We start from the raw sequence: 21295 nt of genomic DNA, 5'->3' as shown, positions 1-21295 counted from the left end.
GGGTGGATTACACCGCCACGTTACACTGCAGACCACCCTAACTAATTATAGTTAGAAAAACACGGTGTAACATTAGATAAAGTGGGGAAGAACAGGGAGTCCAGAGCACTGGTGGAATGTAACTTAGTACATTTACTCAAGTAGTACGGTCATGTGGATTTCTTTATTTTAGTATCTTTTCTTTTATTGTCCATATTAATCATGAGGATTTGGCATTTTATCATCCTGTTTATGATGTATGTGTATGTTGTCTTTAAGCTACTGGGACCTTGAATTTCCCCTTGGGGATCAATAAAGTCTATCTATCTATCTATCTATCTATCTATCTATCTATCTATCTATCTATCTATCTATCTATCTATCCACCCATCTACTGTACTTAAGAAACACCTAATATGTTGAGGTACTTGTACTTTACTTGTAGTCTTTTCTTTTCATGCCACTTTCTACTTCTACTCCGCTACATCTCAGAGAGAAATATTTTACTTTTTACACTCATCTGTTCCAGCTTAAGTTACTAGTTACTTTAGTTACTCCACTACATTCATCTGTTACAGCTTTAGTTACTAGTAACTTTAGTTACTCCGCTACATTCATCTGTCACAGCTTTAGTTACTAGTTACTTTAGTTACTCCACTACATTCATCTGTTACAGCTTTAGTTACTAGTTACTTTAGTTACTCCACTACATTCATCTGTTACAGCTTTAGTTACTAGTTAGTTTAGTTACTCCGCTACATTCATCTGTTCCAGCTTTAGTTACTATTTACTTTAGTTACTCCGCTACATTCATCTGTTCCAGCTTTAGTTACTAGTTACTTTAGTTACTCCACTACATTCATCTGTTCCAGCTTTAGTTACTATTTACTTTAGTTACTCCACTACATTCATCTGTTCCAGCTTTAGTTACTAGTTACTTTAGTTACTCCGCTACATTCATCTGTTCCAGCTTTAGTTACTATTTACTATAGTTACTCCGTTACATTCATCTAGAACAGCTTTAGTTACTAGTTACTTTAGTTACTAGTTACTTTACACATTAAGATTACAGCACACAGAACACATGAAGTTTCTAAAATCTGATGTTATATTCTAAAGTAAACTAGCCGACTATATAATGGACTACAAGTCCAGCTGTGACGATGAGACCATTAAACACACAACTGGTTGGATCCTTTACTCACACTACAATGGGAGGATTTTTACTTTTAATACTTTAACTACATTTTCCTGATGACACTTACAGACTTTCACTTAAGTAGTATTTTCAATGCAGGACTTTTACTTGTAACAGTGTGGTATTGGTACTGATCTGAAATACATTTTTGGCAACTATTTTGATGATCGATTCATCGTTTGGGTGAAGAAAAAAAGAATCCATTCTCTGATTCCAGCTAAAATGTGAATATTTTCTAGTTTCTTCACTCATTAATAGCAGATATACTATTAGACCTCATGTATTTAAACCCATTTCTTCCTTTAGGTCAGATTTTATACTCAGAGTCAGAGAGGAAATGTTGAATGAGGAGTCAAAACGAGCTTCTAACTTTAGTGTTTGCAGCCTGGACTCCGACGGTTAGAATCACTCAGGTTCATTATAGTAAACTTAAACTAAAACTAAATTGGTTTAAGTGGAAATGTCTCTGATTCCAGCGTTGTTAAATGTGAATATTGTTCTAGTGTCTTCTCTCCTCTGTGACAGTAAACTGAATATCTTTGAGTTGGGGACAAAATGAGACATTTGAGGACGTCATCTCGGGCTTTTTCGGAAAAACTGATCCACATTTTTCACCATTTTCGGACATTTTAGAGACCAAACAACTATAAATCATTTATGGAGAAAATAATCGACAGATTAATCAACAATGAAAATAATCGTTAGTTGCAGTGTGGTAGACACTAGCTATGTTTCCAGCCACACGTTTTAATGCGAATTAAGTGATATGAAATGGGGACAAAACGAGACATTTGAGGACGTCATCTTGGGCTTTAGGAAACACGGATCCACATTTTATAGAATGCAAAGCGTCATTGATTAGTTGTTTGGTCTATAAAATGTCAGAAATTTGGTACAACAAAAGTCCATCTTTGTTTCCCAAAGCCCAAGAGGACGTCCTTAAATGTAGAGCTGCAAAGATTATTCGAAAAGTTGTCAACTAATAAATGAATCGCCAACTATTTTGATAATTGATTAATTTGGTTTTGTTAAAAACATCTCTGATGTCAGCGTTGTTAAATGTGAATATTGTTCTAGTTTCTTCTCTCCTCTGGGACAGTAAACTGAATATCTTTGAGTTGGGGACAAAACGAGACATTTGAGGGTGTTATCTTGGGCTTTTTGGGAAACACTGATCCATATTTTTCACCATTTTCTGACATTTTTATAGACCAAAAAACTAACTAATCCAGCAAACAACCCACAGATTAATAGGTGAAATGAAAATAATCAGTTAGTTGCGGCCCGAAATGTCGACGCGCAGACCCCCCCACCCCCCCGAGATGAGATCTGACCGCCGTCGCTGCTACGACCAACACGACGAAGACAACAATAATAACCCGCGTCTCTACTTTCATTAGGCAGCGCTCCGTCTCGCAGTCATTTCCCCCTGGCTGCCCGGCTCAATGGAACACTTGTTGGCTCAACTTGTCACATGGGAGGGTCAAGGCGAGGGAGGGAGAGAGGGAGGGAGGGGGGAGAAAGGAGTCTTGTTCCTCCAGGCTAACCTTTCTTCAATATCCACCCCCACCTCCTCCTCCTCCTCCTCCTCCTCCTCCTCACACCCCCTTCTCAACCTCTCCAGCGTGGTCTGCCGGGGAACAAGGTTTGCATTGAGACGTCTGTGCACTCTCTTGCTTCACGCTGCTAAGAATTGTTCCAAATCTTTTGCTTTTTTAATTTTTTTTCCTGCCCATTTATTTAAAAAAAAAGAAAAAAGAAACCTTTTCCTCCCTTCTTTTTTTTTTTTTTTTTTTTTTTTTTTAATCTGTAGCAAATTGGGTTTTTTTCTTTTCTCCCGTGCTGTCTAAAGCACGCTTTGATTCGGCTAATGCCGGACGGAGTGAGGGAAAATATTTACTGGTGTTTAAACATGGCTATATTAAGACCTCTTTGCTCAGGACTTTATTTTTTATTTTTTTTAGTTTCTCCAGACTTAAAGAGCGCGTAAGGTCAACGTGTAGGACTGACGCACAGTTTCACACAACACAGAGAAACAGGCTTTGATGATGCGTTTGCGGCAGAAATAGTGTTGACCTGCTGGCTCGAAAATCCCAACTCCCACATGTCATGTATATTTGAGTTGTGCTTTGTTGTTCTACTTAATGTACAATATGCCTGGATTTTTTTTTCTCCCCCCCCTCCCCTATATTGTGAGGGCTGTTTGAGACCTCTAGACCTGGGTGCCAACACATTTTTTGGAAAGCACTTCAGTGAGAATTTGAAATGGCACTTATTAATTATTCATATCCTGGAATACACCAATCGTGTGCTCTACACATATTTTTTTCTAAGTTTGAAGGCACTAGTTTCAACTGGCTTTTTCGGTTCAGCAGCCTCGAACCCAAAATGTGGAGAGAGGGAAGTGAATGGAGAACGCAGGTTGCACATATGCAAAGCTATTCGGACCTGTGTCCTACCTGCCAGAGTGTCTCCCGTTAGGAATGAGACATGGCTACTTCATCACGCAGATCCCTCTCCTTAAAATCAGAACACTTCGGAGTGAAGCCAATCAAAAATCAGCGTTGTTTTCTGATCGAATTCAAACGTTCAAAACGCTCTGCAGAGAACTGAAGAGCATCACGTGTGGTTTTGTGGAATCACTAAGAAAAAGAAAAGAAAAGCCAGACTAATGGCTCAATCAGGAGTTCAAACCGAACACTGACGCATCAATGCCTTCTTTCACTCGCTTCACGTGTGGAGGGAATATTCCTCCAGCCCGTGAGAGCTCCATACGTCTGCTTTCACCATCCAACGAGCGAGAGTGTAATGAGGAAACCGCGAGGAACACGAGCCGTGTTTTAAATATAAACAACAACCTACGCGATAGGACGGATAAAGGGCGACCTGGAACCAGATGGTATCTGCATCGACAGACGGAATCCGAGCTCTTTACATAGACGGGCTTGTTGCAAACAGGCCTGCAGTGGTGCATACTTCTCCACTAGCCAGTATATAACACCCAGAACTGCTGTTAGAGACATAGGTGTAATATACAGGGGGGATGGGGGGGCACCGGCCAATAATCAAAACTGGCCAATGCAACCCACCCCCTGCCCAAATACCTAATAACTACCTTTACATAAAGAAACACATTTGCACCATAACTTGATGCAGAAAAAAGCATAAACTGTTGCAGAAAAAGGCACCAGAATGCAGAGAAGTTAGTGTTTGATACGCTCAAAATTTCAATTTTGCTCAAAAGTGGAGATGTCGCCCTCCCCCCCCAATGTTGAACCCAAAGTTACGCCCTAGGTTAGAGCGCACTGGACATAAGACATAGGAAGCTGTACTGTCACTGCACAACCGTCTGACAGTATTGTTTGACAGTGTTTTCACAATGCACTACAATAGCCTACAATCTATAATCTTTTTTACCCTAATTTATCTTTACTTTTACTTTACTTTTTTATTTCTTACTGTAGCTATGCTACTTTATGTTGCTTTATACACTTAATGACTCGCTCTTATTTTTCCTTAAAGTTGACTGTGAGCAACTGCAACTAAACAATTTCCCCGAGGGGGGGGATCAATAAAGTATTCAGATTCTGATTGATTACAACTAAATGATGTTGATACTCCCTGAGTAGTAACCCTTGTGTTGGCCTCCTGGCTAAAGAAATGTTAGCACTTTTTTCAAAAAAAATTATTTCCAGCTTCCAGCACTTTTTGTTGAATTTTGTTGAGTTTTGTTGCTTTTTACAAGGTTTTTGATGCTTTTTTAAAATATTTTTTGTGTCGCATTGTTTGACTGATTGTCACTTGTAATTTTTTCGACATTTTTGTTACTTTTACGTTTGACCCCCACCCCACTACTACCAACTTATTCTGCGTGTTTTACACTCATTCTTGGAATTCAGGGTCAATAAACCTAATTTGAGTTTAAAAAGCAGAAATGTGCTTAATAAAATTTAATAAAACACCCAAAATTCAATGAAAGTAGTGAACTGATCCTTCATTTTACTTGAGAGGAGCATTTTATAAAACCATCCATGTTCATTTTAGGCAATTTGGTTGAAAGAAACCCAAATTTCTGATATAGAAACTTTTTGAAAATGGGTCAAATTTGAAAACATAAAACACTATAAATATAAAACCACTAAAAATAGGGGGTGAGGGAAAAAGGGATTTAAGTAGAGCAACAAGTGAAAAGGTCCCAGAAGTAGATAATGCACAGTACAGATAACAGATAAGGATAAGGTATTGCACATTCCTGAGAAGTTAGCAGCTACAGTAGGCTAATAAATAGATAAAGAAGTAAAAGGTGTAAACACTGGTTTGATGAATTGGGATGTTTGATGATGGGGAGGAACAGCAAAAGGTTTGCGGAGCCAGTGCAGAGAGGGTTTGAAGCTTAAAAAGAGCCGAGGTGGCAATACCTCGCCTTGCTGTCCAACTTGGAACGGCGCTAAGAAAAGCACAGTCCTTGGTCAGTGTGGGTGGAGGGGTGGATTTCATTCAAGCAAACATGTTTTTGGATCCTGCACATCTGAATTGAATTACTAGGCAAACAGCCGATGGGGAAGAGAGCTTAGAACAAACTGAATAACCCCGCAGCTTTGTGTGTCTTTATGCTCGGTGATTCTGGGTGGGAGGCTTTCGGAGGCCTTTCAAAAAACTCAAAAAAAGGAAAGACGGGGCTGAAAAGAATGCCTGGCATGCTGAGAAATCCAAGCCTTGTGTTTGTCAACGCCAACAGGAAGCGGACGTGAGAGGGGACTGACCGTGTCGTATGTCTTAAAAAAATAAAAAATCCATGCAAGCCATCCATCCATCACAGACAAAGTGTGCTTTGCATCTGGTCATCGCCTCTGAAAAAAGGGGTCAATGGGCGTGATATTCTAGTTTAAAACAATGCAGCGTAGAGCAGCGTCATATCCTAGGGCTGCAACCAGGGATCATTCACTGTTGATTATTTTCTGGATTAATAGATCAGTTGTTGGTAGGGCTGGACGATGTGAGGAAAATATCTAATTGTGATCATTTTGACTGATATTGCGACTGCGATATGATTCACGATATTGGAGGGAATGATCATTTTTGTATCACTCTCATTTTCATTGAAAAATAAATATATGTATATGATTGAAGTGTGATTTTTTGCGAGGATCTGTACCAAACAAAGATGTTTTTCTGTAGTCTGTAGGACAGGATCTGTAGGCCGGAACGTCTCTGCAGCACCACACTACTTCATTCAAAATGGTTTGACACATATTTTGCTTTTAACAAATATTCGCCCCCCCTGCGATTTGGATATTGCACTAGTCCATACTGCGATTTCGATAAAATTGCGATTAATTGTGCAGCCCTAGTTGTTGGGTCTATAAAATGTCAGAAAATGGTGAAAAATGTGGATCAGTGTTTCCCAAAGCCCAAGATGAGGTCCTCAAATATACTCAAAGATATTGAGTTTTCGGTCACAGGGGAGAGAAGAAACTAGAACAATATTCACATTTAACAAGCTGACATCAGAGACATTTGTTTTACCCAAACCGATTATCAAAATAGTTGGCGATTAATTTAATAGTTGACAATGAATCGATTGATGGATCGAATCTTTGCAGCTCTACAATATCCCCAGTAATCATTCAATAAATTGAGTTTTTTTTTTTTTACAAAATCAGCACGAGAGATGGATGAACTTCAGAGGGATCTCGTGTGTAAATGCATCTTTGTAAACTGACAGATTGTCTGGTAAATCTGCCTCTGATAAACGACATCTCGTGTAATCTCACAAACTCGTTCTGCGCTCCTGAATCTCCTCACTTCAGACTCAAAGTGCTGGTTCCTTGTTTCCTATTTTCTGAAGAGGATCCAGCCTCTGCAGTGGCCCAGCAGGGCTGCAGACCTCAGATCAGTATTCAGTTCAGTCCTCCCAAAGCCTTTGATTTCATGATGGATCCCGGTTGTTCACTGCCTAATGCAAAACGAGAGAATCTCACCGGACGCCCACTCAAAGCTCCGTTGAAAGAAAATGGGTCAAAAAGCAAGCATATTTATCTCTTCGGGAGAAAAAAAACAGCAGATATTCAGTTAATATCTCAACCTAATAGGGGTGGGAAACAAATCGATTCGCATATGTATCGAGATTTTTTTTTTTTTGGCCACGATTTTTAAACGTACATTGTGTAATGTTTTGAGTTGATTCTTAGCAAAAAACCCTTTGTTCTTTCACAAATATGTGCTCATTCATGTGTAATTACTTCCACCAACTAATCAAAGTATTCTCGTAAGTGTAGAATCTGAAATTCAGAATCATTCAGAATACATACGAGTGACTCGCTCGAATGGCAGCTGCCATGTAGCACCTCCATCTTTAAAATCCATTAGCCAAAGAGGGACATACTGTACCTCCATCTTTAAAATACATTAGCCAAAGAGGGACATACCTCCATCTTTATAATACATTAGCCAAAGAGGGACATACCTCCATCTTTAAAATACATTAGCCAAAGAGGGACATACCTCCATCTTTAAAATACATTAGCCAAAGAGGGACATACCTCCATCTTTATAATACATTAGCCAAAGAGGGACATATCTCCATCTTTATAATACATTAGCCAAAGAGGGACATACCTCCATCTTTATAATACATTAGCCAAAGAGGGACATACCTCCATCTTTAAAATACATTGGCCAAAGAGGGACATACCTCCATCTTTATAATACATTAGCCAAAGAGGGACATACCTCCATCTTTATAATACATTAGCCAAAGAGGGACATACCTCCATCTTTATAATACATTAGCCAAAGAGGGACATACCTCCATCTTTATAATACATTAGCCAAAGAGGGACATACCTCCATCTTTATAATACATTAGACAAAGAGGGACATATCTCCATCTTTAAAATACATTAGCCAAAGAGGGACATACCTCCATCTTTATAATACATTAGCCAAAGAGGGACATACCTCCATCTTTATAATATATTAGCCAAAGAGGACATACCTCCATCTTTATAATACATTAGCCAAAGAGGGACATACCTCCATCTTTATAATACATTAGCCAAAGAGGGACATACCTCCATCTTTATAATACATTAGCCAAAGAGGGACATACCTCCATCTTTATAATACATTAGCCAAAGAGGGACATACCTCCATCTTTATAATACATTAGCCAAAGAGGGACATACCTCCGCCTTTCGCCCTCCTACACCTATTGGCAACGTGACAAATGCCAGGGGGTGATTACTCAGTACTCATTACTCGGGAAGCGAAAAAGAGAATTAAAACGACAACGCGACAGGCAAAGCAACAAGACCAAAGTTTATATTGGAGTGGCTAGAACAGCTGCGTGGAAACGACGGAGATACTAAGAGGTAGGTAATTTCGGGTTCGGCCACCGTAGCGATCGGAATGGGAGGGGCTAGAAAGTAATATTCAGTTGGTTGTCCTATGCAATTTCACCGCTAGATGGGAGAAATTCTTACACAATGTAGCTTTAACTTAGATTATTTTCCCCAGAATCGATACTTTTTATTTTATTTTTATTTTTTTACCAATGATTCACCCAAATATTTGAGATTATGTGGTACCGTCGACAGCGACCGCATCATATCCGTTTCTAGCAAAACAGAGCGAAAATCCACGTTATGTCCTTTACAAATGAAATAAATGTCAGACTGACTGAGTGACGTGATGTGCATTCTTCTTAGAAAACTGTTTTTAGAAGTAGTTTTACACATTTGAAATTCACCTTTTAAAGGCTATTTCCATATAACCTGATCCCTGTGTGCTGCATATCAACTTGTTCAGAACAAACTCAGCTGGCTGTATTTTATTTTTTCTCCATTTAATCCTCTTGGCCCCCTTGGGAGCATAGGGTGTGCACCATGGATCTCCACCTCACTCTCCTCTGCGCCAAGGTCTTTACTTCTTGCCAGGAGGTCCCCCATCTTGGTCAGTTCATCAAGCGTGGACCGCCTCCAGTTGGATTTAGGTCTCCCTATCTTCCTCTTGTCTTGGGGATGATAGTCCAGAGCCTGTCTTGCTATGTAGTGTATGGCCAAAATATCCCCACTTTCTGCATTTGATTTCAATGTGGACTTGCTCCTGCTTGCTGTATAGTGAGGCCCAAAGTTGTCCGAGAGCAATGTCTAAAGAGATAATTTGACCCTAAAAGATGAAAAGTTAATTTTTTTTGGGAAGTCCTCAAATCTCGTGAAGATGAAAACAAACCTTTACTCGTGTAGACAAATTCTTTTGTTGCTTGAAATGAGTTTACCGAAGTCTTAGGTTCACAAAAGTAGTGTAATATATGAATAAATAAATGAAATTTTGTAACATGGCTTTTTGAATAGGAAAAGAAAATCCCAATACTCAATACAAATCCAATCAACTCCCATTTATCATTAAAAGCCTCTTTCCGACCAAGTAGTTACAGGAACCTAGTTCTAGGAACAGTCCACTTCTGAACAGTTCTTCTAACTACTCTTCCCCAAAACGGGTTTTGCCATTTGCGTTCACACTGACCAAGTGGTCACAGGAACTGACCTTTTGTTATTGTAACACAGCCATCTAACCACCACTATGCGGAATAGGGAAAACAGCCTGCCTTGAAGTAGGAGCTGAGTTACAGAGTTACAGGAACTGTGGCCTGAGGAACTTAATAATCCCCAAATTGGTCCAGTCTGAACACGAGAAAAAAAGGGTTCTAGGAACTGCAAAAATCCCTCCGGTCGAAAAGCGGCTTTAGAATTGAATTGGGACAAAAGCATATCGTCCCAGCCCTACAACTTCAAGTGTCGTATAGTCTGACACTGAGAGATAAAGATTGCACCGGACACGTGCAGCGAGACAAACGGCATCTCTGGAACGCTGCTCTAGACCTTAACCACTTCAATTCACTTAAAGAAAATCTGTGACTAAGTGACTTATGACATGCTGGCAGTCCCCTGATGCCTTGATTACTCCGGACGCTGATACAATATTAAAAACAAAGAGGCGATTCTTGTGCGCCTGTCGAGTGGAGGTCAGCCCATATTTGAGCGCTGAGTGCGCTGTGATCTAATAAGTAACGGAGGCACAGACACCCCTAGTCAGTTCCACCTCATTAGAGAGCCACAGCTCCGTCTAATCCGGAGAACAGTAAAGTAGTGCGAGTGACTGAGGGAGCTCAGAGAGGGAAGTCCGCAGTCTCCACATCATTATCAGCTGAGTGTTTAGGTTGATTCATGCTTCTGCGTTAAATCTACGCCGTGGCTACGCACGTAGGTATGTGGAGACACGGACCCTGATGTGCACCTATCGAAAAATTTAAATTGCCCCTCCCCTCTCCTCTCATCTCTTCGTGTCCTCTTGTCTCCTTTCCTTTTCTTTCATGTCTTCTTCTCTCCTCTTCTTTCCTTTCCTTTCCTCTGCTCTTTTGTCCTCTTCTCTATCATCTTATCTCCTCTCCTTTCCTCACCTCTCTTCTTTCCTTTCTTTTCCTTCCTTTAGGACTGAATGTGCATTGGCTGTATTTCTCTTTGGAAATGGTCCAATAAAGAGACTTTGAAAAACCTCTCCTCTCATTTCCTCTCCTCCTCTCCTCTCCTCTCGTTTCCTTCCTCCTCTCCTCTCGTTTCCTCTCTCCTCTCCTCCTCAGTCACTCCTAACGGTTGACATGTTACCCATACTGCATCACCTGGCCCTGCAGCCCCTTTGATGTTTTATTCATGAAGAGGCACCCCTCTGAACACAGGGGTCTTTTTGGCGGTTTTGGGGTGCTGAACATCGTGTGTGTGTGTGTGTGTGTGTGTGTGTGTGTGTGTGTGTGTGTGTGTGTGTGTGTGTGTGTGTGTGTGTGTATATATTGATGCTGGGGTGCGCAGCAAAGCTTGTTCCCTTCTTCCCAGTCCTCCCACCACCATTCCTACCAAAAGCAATACCGCCTGAATGCTAAACAAACCTGTCTGCTGAATAATTGAGGCTCTCAGGCCGGATCCGGCTCCATTAGCATACAGGCCGTATGGACCCAATCTGCACAGCCACAGGATGCTCTTTGCCCGGAGTTTGGTATCTACCGAACGCTCTGATTTCTATTACACATCCCCTAATTCTTGTTCCACATTGAGTCTCTTTTTCTGAAAAAAAAAGACTAAACATCTCTGATGTCAGCTTGTTAAATGTGAATATTGTTCTAGTGTCTTCTCTCCTCTGTGACAGTAAACTGAAGATCTTTGAGTTGTGGACAAAATAAGACATTTGAGGACGTCACCTTGGGGCTTTTTGGGGAAACACTGAACTGACATTTTATAGACCAAACTAATCGATGAATCCAGAAAATAATGGACAGATTAACCGACAGTGAAAGTAACCGTTGGTTTCAGAAGTCCAGGTCTGCTTCAGGAGTCCCTGCTGATGTCTCTCTTTCTCTCTCTCTCTCTCTCTGGGCAGTAATCCCTGGCCCCCCAGTGTGTGCCCATCCGCTCCCCCTGCTCTCATTAGTGCAGTGTTGGGGGGCCTGGGGAGCCTGCAGGCCTGGGGGAGCCAGTCTCTCTCTCTCTCTCTCTCTCTCTCTCTCTCTCTCTCTCTCTCTCTCTCTCCGTAATGAGCAGATAATCAGCCTGGCTCGCTGTCAGCAGCAGCACACCAGAGGGGCATGTGGGCTCCTGGCCCAGAGCGGAGGACCAAGGGGGAGTGAGGGGGGGGTTCACTTTCTAGCCTCCGTGCCCTGGGTACACCACGCCCCCGTATTAGAGCGCCCCACAACTGATCAAATGACTCTCTAGTCGCAGGTCGTCAGATCAGGCTTGGCCACTTCCTCTTTTAGTTCACATACTGAAAGCGGTAACACTTTCAGTGAACTTCCCTACCTCCGATTCTGCTTTGAAATGGGGGCTGGGCAATAATTCAACATGATCATTTATAGACTACCAATGGAATCATATCCTGATGAAATCATATATGGCGATATTGTGATATACAAGTAGAGCTGCACAATTAATCACAATTTTATCGAAATCGCAATATGAACTAGTGCAATATCCAAATTGGAAGTATTTGTTTGGTACAGATGCTTGCAAAAAAAAAAAAAAAAAAATCACACTTCAATCATTTAAAAAATATATATTTTTCAATGAAAATGAGAATAATGATACAAAATTATCATTCCCTTCAATATTGTGAATCCTATCGCAATCACAATATCAGTCAAAATAATCAAAATTAGATATTTTCCTCATATCGTGCAGCCCTATATACAATTACATTGTCTAAAAAGATAACAAACACAGACTGCCTCAATTTTCTCAGAAAATCTGTATATATATATATATATATATATATATATATATATATATATATATATATATATATATATATATATATATACAGTATATATATACATGTTTTCACTTGAAACTGTTTTCAGTTTCAAGTGAAAACAGTTTCATTGATGATTATTTATCTAAAATCTCATTGGAAGAAATATTTTGTGAAAAAGCCAATTGTTAAACCGACAATATCGTCATTGAGATATTTGGTGGATAATATCGTGATATCAGATTTCTCTCCATATCGCCCAGCTTTACTTTAAAAATGTAGTCTGGTGGGGGGTGGGTGGGGAAACGACACGTGGTTGTGGATCGGTGTATCGATTCAAAGATCCACCACGATCCAAAACGATTATAAGAGACAAAGTGAAAATAGTGATACATATAGACAATATGTCTACGTATACGCCCCCTTATTTTAGATTTCCCGCGTTGTATTTATTCTTTTTACTAAAAAATAGATTGTTTTTAACCCTCCTGTTGTCTTCGGGTCAAATTTGACCCATTTTCAAAAGGTTTCTACATCAGAAATTTGGGTTTTACTTTAACCAAATTGTCCCAAAAAAAATAACGTGGATGGTTCCATACAAAAATTTATAAAAGAACGTAAAAAGATAAAACGGGGAAATAACAACAACAAAAACGTCAAAAAACAAGCGCAGAAAAAAAAATCCACAAACATCAGAATAAGTTACAAAAGACTTGGAAAAAGCGACAGAAAAATAAGCATTTTCATTTTTAATTTTGACCCAGAAAAACATGCAAGGGGGACGTGAAGACAACACAAGGGTTACTTTAAATGCCTGGAAGAGCGCAGTTATAAAAATCCTATCTTAGTTGTTTTTTTGGAGTTGCTATAAATGGAACTGATTGTGTTAAATAGTGATAATGATATCGGCCCACATCGATTGCAGGCTCCTGAAATGGATCAAATCGAAATTGTGTCGTAAGAGATGTCAGTAAATATTGTATTGGTGTCTAAAGAATCTATATGATGTCGTACTGTGATACAACTTGTGACTTCCAGCCCTACTGTGGTCACAGGTCGTCAGATCAGGTTCAGCCACTTCCTCCTTTAGTTCACACGCTGACGAGCTGTTAATCCTTCAGTGAACTTTCCTACCTTAGACACTGCTTTGAAAATGAAAGCTACCTCGTATTAGTTGCCTGCCAATTTAACCCTTGTGTTATCTTCCCTGTCGACTGTGCAACTTTTAGTTTTTCTGTGTTAAAATGTAAATGCAAAAAATCCCAATGTTTTGGTCATATTCGACACTTGTGTCACGTTTTTCGAAGTTTTTGTCAATATATTTCCTTTTTTTTTTGCACTTTTCTGATGTTTTTGTCACTTTTCCCAACGTTTATGTCACTTTTTCTGTGCTTTTTTGACATTTTTTTCCTGCGTTTTTCAACGTTCTATTATACATTTTTCTTTAAACGCTATAAAGTTGAATAAAACACCCAAATTCAATGAAACTGATCAATTATTTAACTTGTGAAAAGCGTAGTAGGGAACCATCCACGTCGTTTCGTTTTAAAATTTGGTTGAAAGAAACCCAAATTCCTGATTTATTTCTGACTTATTGAAAAGGAGAACAGGAGATGTTGGCCCATTCCTTAGAGTCGTGTTATTCAACTGGAATAAAAATAGCTAAATGATCTAGAGCTGCAAAGATGAATCGATCACGTTAGTTCAATTAATCGCCAACTGTTTTGATTATCAATGAATCTGTTGGAGTCATTTTTTATGAAATAAAAAGATAAAAGTATCTGATGTCAGCTTGTTAAATGTGAATCTTGTTCTAGTGTCTTCTCTCCTCTGTGACAGTAAATTGAATATCTTTTAGTTGTGGACAAAACGAGACATTTGAGGACGTCATCTTGGGCTTTTTGGGAAACACTGATCCACATTTTTCACCATTTTCTAACATTTTAGAGACCAAACAACTGACTTGAACACCGGCCATTAAATGTAGGTTTAATTACAATAAACGACTATTTAGCTGATGTGAGGTGAGCATATTTTTTTGGTTTTCAAGCACTTACGCATTATGAAATCATGAAATATATATATATAAATGGAATAATCTAAGTTGCAGCCTTAAAATGATCATATTTAAAAGCATTAAAGTATCGTCTTTAATTGAATAAAGCCAAGATACAAAGAAGCCTCTACCCATGCTAACATACAGAGCCTGTATAGGCATTTATAAGTTCCTATGTGCAGATATAAAACACATTCAATTGAATAACATTTACATGCAGCCAGCCCAAAAAACTAACTTGAAGAAAAGTAAATGTGTAAGCACACAAAAGTGAAGGCTACTTATTATTCTGACAATGTGAGTAACATTTCTTCCAGCGAACAGTTGGATCCCTCACATTCACGGTCTTCTACAATGTTTCTTTCTGCATTGAGGTTTTTTTTTGAATAGCTTTAATGACGCTCAAAGAGACGAAGGCCAAACAAAAAAAAAAAAAAAACGCGCCAACACAGAGCCACATGAAGAGTAACAGCAACCGCCGAAGGACAGAGCAGAAACAATCCGAAAAACAGGGAACTCAAACTCAGTCAATGTGCTTTCATTTCCTTTAAATCCAACTGCTATTATCCCACTCACTGTTTTGACTTGTTCTCTTAATTCCGTCTCCCTGCGTCGTGGAGTCACAGACTTCATAATGTTACACATTGTCTGACTAAACTAAACTAATTTGAGCGAGTTTGCTGCAACCGAACGTCACACAGCAGCTGCTGTGAGCCAACGGGGTCACAGACAGGTCAGCGTTTATTCTATTAAAAATGGATTGAATTGGTTTCTATTGAGACTAAAGTCAGTCCTCAGCAAACACAACAACTCCCCATTCGACAATGCGTTCAATGAGGACTTTGTCATGTGCATCGCTGACATCACGGGATCCAGGGAATCCGCCCCAAACTCAGTCTACGTCTGCACTGCTACGTTGTGGTCTTAAAAATCCACACTGCTCTGGCGTTTCCGAGCCACTAAAACGGAGACTTTTTGGAAACACTGCTGCCCTCGATTTGGTTTGAAAACTCTGGGGTTGCTTTGTAGTCTGGAGGGGCACAAATGGAGACCTTTAGAAACGCCGGCGTTTGTTCTCGACAGCCCCATCACATGACCGTTCACACCTAGTTGTTAGGGGTGGGGGGAAAAAAATCGATACATCATAGTATCGCGATATTTTTCGTGGCAATACTGTATCGATACACAGACGCCCAGTATCGATCTTTTATTATATATGTGTTGGTCAGTTTGTCTGCTTGACAATCCCATTTTGCAGCAATAAAATTTAACTGAAATGAACAAACAGAGAAATGTATCTTTTTAGATGAAACAGATGTTGACAAAGTTTTCCTTTGGGGACATCATTTGAAATTGGGAAAAATTTGAAGTTGGAAAAAAGGTAAATACATTGCAATATATCGCAGAATATTGCAATATGTTTAAAATCGCAATAATATCGTATCGTGACATAGGTATCATGATGATATCGTATCGTGAGGCCTCTGCTGATTCCCACCCCTACTAGTTGTTGCTTTGTCTCCGCAGTCTTTTCTGCAACAGAGCTACTTAGAATATAGAAAAGTAACACACTGCTGGACGGATTCTTGGCCTTAGGGACGAAATGCGGTCAGAGTAAATAGAGAAATGCATATATTTTGGTACTAAAAAGAAAGTACCTGTTAGCAGGTACTAGGGACTTTTTTTCGTAATGGAAAAAAGGCGAGTAGAGTCAAGGCGAGTCGAGCAGGTACCATGTGATGGAAAAACGCCATAAGCTAAAGTCCCAAAAAAACTTCCAAGTGTAGATGCAGCCTTAGTGGGCACGTCTAGCCAGGATATGTGAGGACTTACATCAACTTAGGAAACGCCCTGATACAATCAGGCAGGTGAGATGCCAGACAGATGCTCGTGTTATCTAAAAATGTTTTTCAATTCCCAAACACACCCATCCCTCAGCGAAAAGCCACAGAGCAAACAGGCCTGCCGAGGCCCCGCATTGTCTAACCCGAGTGAGACACCGGGATGACTAGTTCACACCTGGGTGGGAAGGTTCAAGAATGGCAAAGAGGCTGGAAAGTTGAGAGATTTATGGTGGAGACGGGAGCGATCGTGGTAAAGACAGACAGACCTGCGGGCGCTAAGGGGAGGGGGTGGATGGATGGGAACCAGCAGATTTACATGCGCACTATAACTCCATTATTGTGAAAATAAACCACATTACGGTGACTGTGTAATTAAAGCATTTGCTGTTCGCGTATGGTTCGCTGTGAATTGATTCCCCCCCCCAATAAGTTAACATGATTTGTTTGATAATTAGGTTAATGTCCCGGTGGAAATAGCTAATTAGTGCCAAGAAATAAGGCGAGGGACAGTGCTTGTGTTCTTATTATTCTAGTTATTTGTGTGTGAAATGTTGATGTGGAAATTGTGAATGGGTTCCCTCCCTCCAACCGGCCGTGTTGCTCTTTTGTCAAACACCCTTTCTCTGGTTTGACTTCAGAATCTTATTTTATTTATTTACATTTTTTTTTTAGCTTCATCTTGTCATTAATTCAATCCATTGGATTTTTGTTTTCGAGTGTCCACTTACTAAATGCCCCGGTGTTGGAGAACGGGAGTCTTTTAGTCCTGCCGATCCAGGGACGTCCAAGAGAGGCCATTTCATCTGCAGGTACTGTGGGGGAGACAGAAAAGGAGCCGAATGAAACAACACGTAAACATACACAGAAGAGCTGCAAAGACGAATCCATTAGTTGCAAACTAATGGATTTAACACCAACTATTTTGATAACCGATGTATCGGTCTGAGTCATTTTCTATGAGAGAAAGCTCTGACGTCAGCTTGCTGAATGTGAATATCCTCTAGAGTCTTCTCTCCTCTGTGACAGCGAGCTGAACGTCTCCGAGTTGTGGACAAGACAAGACATTTGAGGACAACTAATCCATTAATTGAGAAAATAATCAACACATTAATAGACGATGAAAATGACCGTTAGTAATCAAAAACAAAAACATACAAGATTTGACGAAATGCATTCAAAATCAGACAGTATAGAAACCAAAAAGCATAATCTAAGGCTCTGTGTTGCAGGGAAAAGGTATTTACTGTTACTAAACCGCCGCATCATTAGCATAATTTAAAGGTGCAGTAGGTAAGACTTCTAACTTTCTGTCATATTTGCTGAAACTGACCTTATGTTGCAGTAGAACTACATGAAGCAGGTCATTAAAAAATAAATAAACTGGCTCCACCTATAGCCTGTAGTGTGATTTGCAAAAATCCACCGCTCCCTGTTCAGATGCACCAATCAGGGCAAGGGGGGGGCGTGTCTAACTGCTTGTCAATCACTGCTCATGCACATGCATTAATTCTCCCTTGTGGGAGACCGTTTTGGGCTTTAGCGGAAAGAGGGGGGAGGGACTGAGAAGTTGTCGATGTTGAAATGTTTTGGATCTTCTCAAACCTACCTACAGCACCTTTAAATCCCTTCTTAAAAAGTGTTTATGAAAATTTAATACGCTGTTGGGTTTTATCTTCCTGCCCGGCCTTGCCCATTAAATGTATATATACACACACGCACAGTACATTATTATATATATACAGGAATTATGTACTTAACAAAAAAGTGTGAAATAACTGAAAACATGTCTTATATTTTAGATTCTTCAAAGTAGCCACCCTTTGCTTTTTTATTAATAAGGGAAATAATTCCACTAATTAACCCTGACAAAGCACACCTGTGAAGTAAAAACCATTTCAGGTGACTACCTCATGAAGCTCATTGAGAGAACACCAAGGGTTTGCAGAGTTATCAAAAAAAGCAAAGGGTGGCTACTTTGAAAAATCTAAAATATAAGACATGTTTTCAGTTATTTCACACTTTTTTGTTTAGTACATAATTTAGTACATAATTACATAATATGTGTTCATTCATAGTTTTGATGCCTTCAGTGAGAATCTACAATGTAAATAGTCATGAAAATAAAGGAAACACATTGAATGAGAAGGTGTTTCCAAACTTTTGGCCTGTACTGTATACACACACACACACACACACACACACACACACACACACACACACACACACACACACAGACATATATACACACACATACATTAGATGGTGCTTCATTGTTGTTGGCTGCTTTGTTCTCGTTTTAGTTGCTGGGTTTCTGGAAAGCACTGTGTAACCTTGTTAAGAAAAGTGCTATAGAAATAAAGTTTATTATTATTATTATTATTATTATTATTATTATTATTATTATTATTATTATATAAACCGTAGGGATTGAAGTGTGTAAAAGTGTTATGACGGGGTGTGGGGCCCGCAGAGATCTCCGGCAGACACCTGTAGCTGCTGGAGTCAGACAGAGCCAGGTTCTGGCACGGTGGGAGGGGGCGGAGAGCCATGGGAACACAACGGACTGCTGGAGGACTGTGAAATTGCCATTTGTCAAGAAAAAAAAAAAAAAAAAAAACAACCAAGGGGCCCGGCTGTGGGCGCCCCATCGCTGAGCCGGAGGTGGAAAGAGACAGCCGGAAGGAAGCCGCGCTTACAGAGGTTGGGGAGCTAACATCGCTTTGGCCTTTTGAACCCTCGGACACACGGCCCCTCCTCCTTTTTCGGCGTTGAATCGTTTCTAAGATTTCTTTAGTCGATTAGTCATTTTTTATGCTTATTCTTGCTTAATTACTTATTTCCAAGAAACTTCTGAGCAAATTTCTGGTAAACACAAGATTTAAAGTGGTGCTTTTGCAGGATTAATTGTGGAGAAACTCAGTTTTACAGATGGTTAATTAACTACATTTATATTGTGCTTTTCTAGTCTTAACCACCTCTCAAAGCGCACAGCTCTGTCAATTAAATCAACTAATCGATTAGTCGACAAAATCCTATATGTGTTAGTCGACTAAGAATTTCTTTAGTCGAGGACAGACCTAGAGATTTCCAACGACCGTTTCGCCGCTGCCCATCCCTTTGCCGCTGTGCCACCGCTGTGTCTTTTTGTGATTTATTGCCTCGTGCAACAAGCTTCTTCTTTTTTTTGGAAATTTTTTCTCCTCCAGCAATGGAGATAGCATGGAGCCCGAGCTCGGAGAGCACGGCTCAACCATCTGGTTTGTGAATCAGTTTACATACCGGACACGGCAGCTTGTCATGCATGTGGATTTTTTTCTCTCTGGTACAATTTGATGAAATTAATTAAAAAGGGCTTTTATATGATAGGGTGGGTTATGTTGTTTTGCTCATACAGGGTGATACATACACCGTGAAAATGACCCCTAAAAGTTATCGTAGTTTGTTATTTGAAGATTGTCTTTTGGGCATAGGAGCATTGGATTATGGGCTAATACATTCAGTCTGTTAAGTGGTGATTACACAATCTCACCGTGCATCCTCTGTTATTATTCTACAATGTACACAGGCCTTATTATTTACATAACTTTTGCGCTCGCGAATTCCTATGCTCAAACAGTTTGACGTCCACCCTTAGCAAACATCAGATGGATGGAGAGGAAGAAGAAGAAAAAAAAAGACAAGAAATAGCGTCTGACGGGGTTTTTTTTGTCTTTTTTTATGACTGACCAAAAGCAGTTAAAAGAGAAATGACGACAAACAAGCAAAAACTGGAGGAGTCGTGCATTCACGTTCGCATTTAAAAAGAAAACTTCATTCATCACTCGGGGGGTGGTTGTGAGGAGGAAGGAAGCTTGGATGGCTGTGCGGGTTAAAAATGGAAAAGACATTATAGCAAGGGGTGGGGGGGGGGGGGGGGGGGAGGAGAAGGGAGAGGAGGGAGAAAAAAAAAAAAAAATAACATTTTCAGGAACGAGTTTGTCGGAGCAGGCAGAGGGTATTGTTTCCTGACAGCTGGGGTCCAACAGAGAGCCGAGGCGGGAGGGGGGGTGTGGGGAGGGGGTGTGGGGACCCTTTTTCCCTTTCGAAAAAAAAAAAAAAAAAAAAAAGAGGGGGAAATTCTTGGAGTTGACATCAGCCCTCTTCATTTTCTACTATACTGCTCCAGGCTGAATCGTAGGTTCCCAGCTAATGGGCCCGGGTCCATACAACTGTCAGGAGCCGGTTGCCTTTAGAGGCTGCTAGCTCCCACGTTGAAACTTTACTCTGCCGTGTGCACGGCGCCTAATGAATGCTGCTCTCCGGAGAGAGAGAAAAATCCAAAAACAATGCAGGTTTTTTTCTCTCTCTCTCTCTCTCTGTCTAATCTATGTCAATCATGAGTCCTTCCACAAATGAAACGAGTGCTATTGTGAGCGTTTGGGTTTTGCCCGGGCCGTGCCCGCCACCGGCTCTCCACCCACCTCCCACCTACCCCCCCCCCACCCAAATCCATCCTTTATTTTTGACAGCTTCTGCCAGGACCGGGGGGAACATGCCCCCTGGGCAACTTTTTTTTTGGTGCCTACTTTTCTTTTAATTGCCAGCGTTGCCCTATGGAGCAACTGTTTCGCACACTCGCCGGAACATTCAGCTGCACGCTGTCACATTAGCTCTAGTCCAGACTACGGCAGCAGCACACACCACACTCACTAACACAGGAGACACAGAGAGAGGGAGAGAGAGAGAGGGAGAGGGAGAGGGAGAGAGAGAGGGAGGGAGGGTGTTTCGGTCTAGGAGTTGTTTCAGGAAACAAAAGGCGAGGAATTGTGGGCCGTGCTGCCGAGCGAAAAACTTTCTCACTGTTGCAGGGAAGACAACCCGACCCGAGGGAGGTGTAAGAAAAAGAAAAGCTACGACAGAGGCGGCACTGACAGTGGATGA

The 21295-nt window shown here is 40.5% G+C and overlaps 1 protein-coding gene across 2 annotated transcripts in view; it reads right to left on the bottom strand.

The window, feature by feature from the left end:
* tcf7l1b (transcription factor 7 like 1b) overlaps positions 1–21295 on the bottom strand; it is an 89989-nt gene that overhangs the window by 29171 nt on the left and 39523 nt on the right. For both annotated transcript variants that reach the window (XM_028577122.1, XM_028577123.1), the window contains exon 4: positions 17104–17187. In XM_028577122.1, the coding sequence (XP_028432923.1) occupies positions 17104–17187 (84 nt within the window). The remainder of the gene's footprint in view (positions 1–17103; positions 17188–21295) is intronic.

The sequence above is a fragment of the Perca flavescens genome, chromosome 5, assembly GCF_004354835.1.
Source record: "Perca flavescens isolate YP-PL-M2 chromosome 5, PFLA_1.0, whole genome shotgun sequence".
NCBI classification, from domain to species: domain Eukaryota; kingdom Metazoa; phylum Chordata; class Actinopteri; order Perciformes; family Percidae; genus Perca; species Perca flavescens.
Note: the sequence above shows the minus strand (reverse complement) of the source record. Positions and strands in the feature narration are given on the sequence as shown.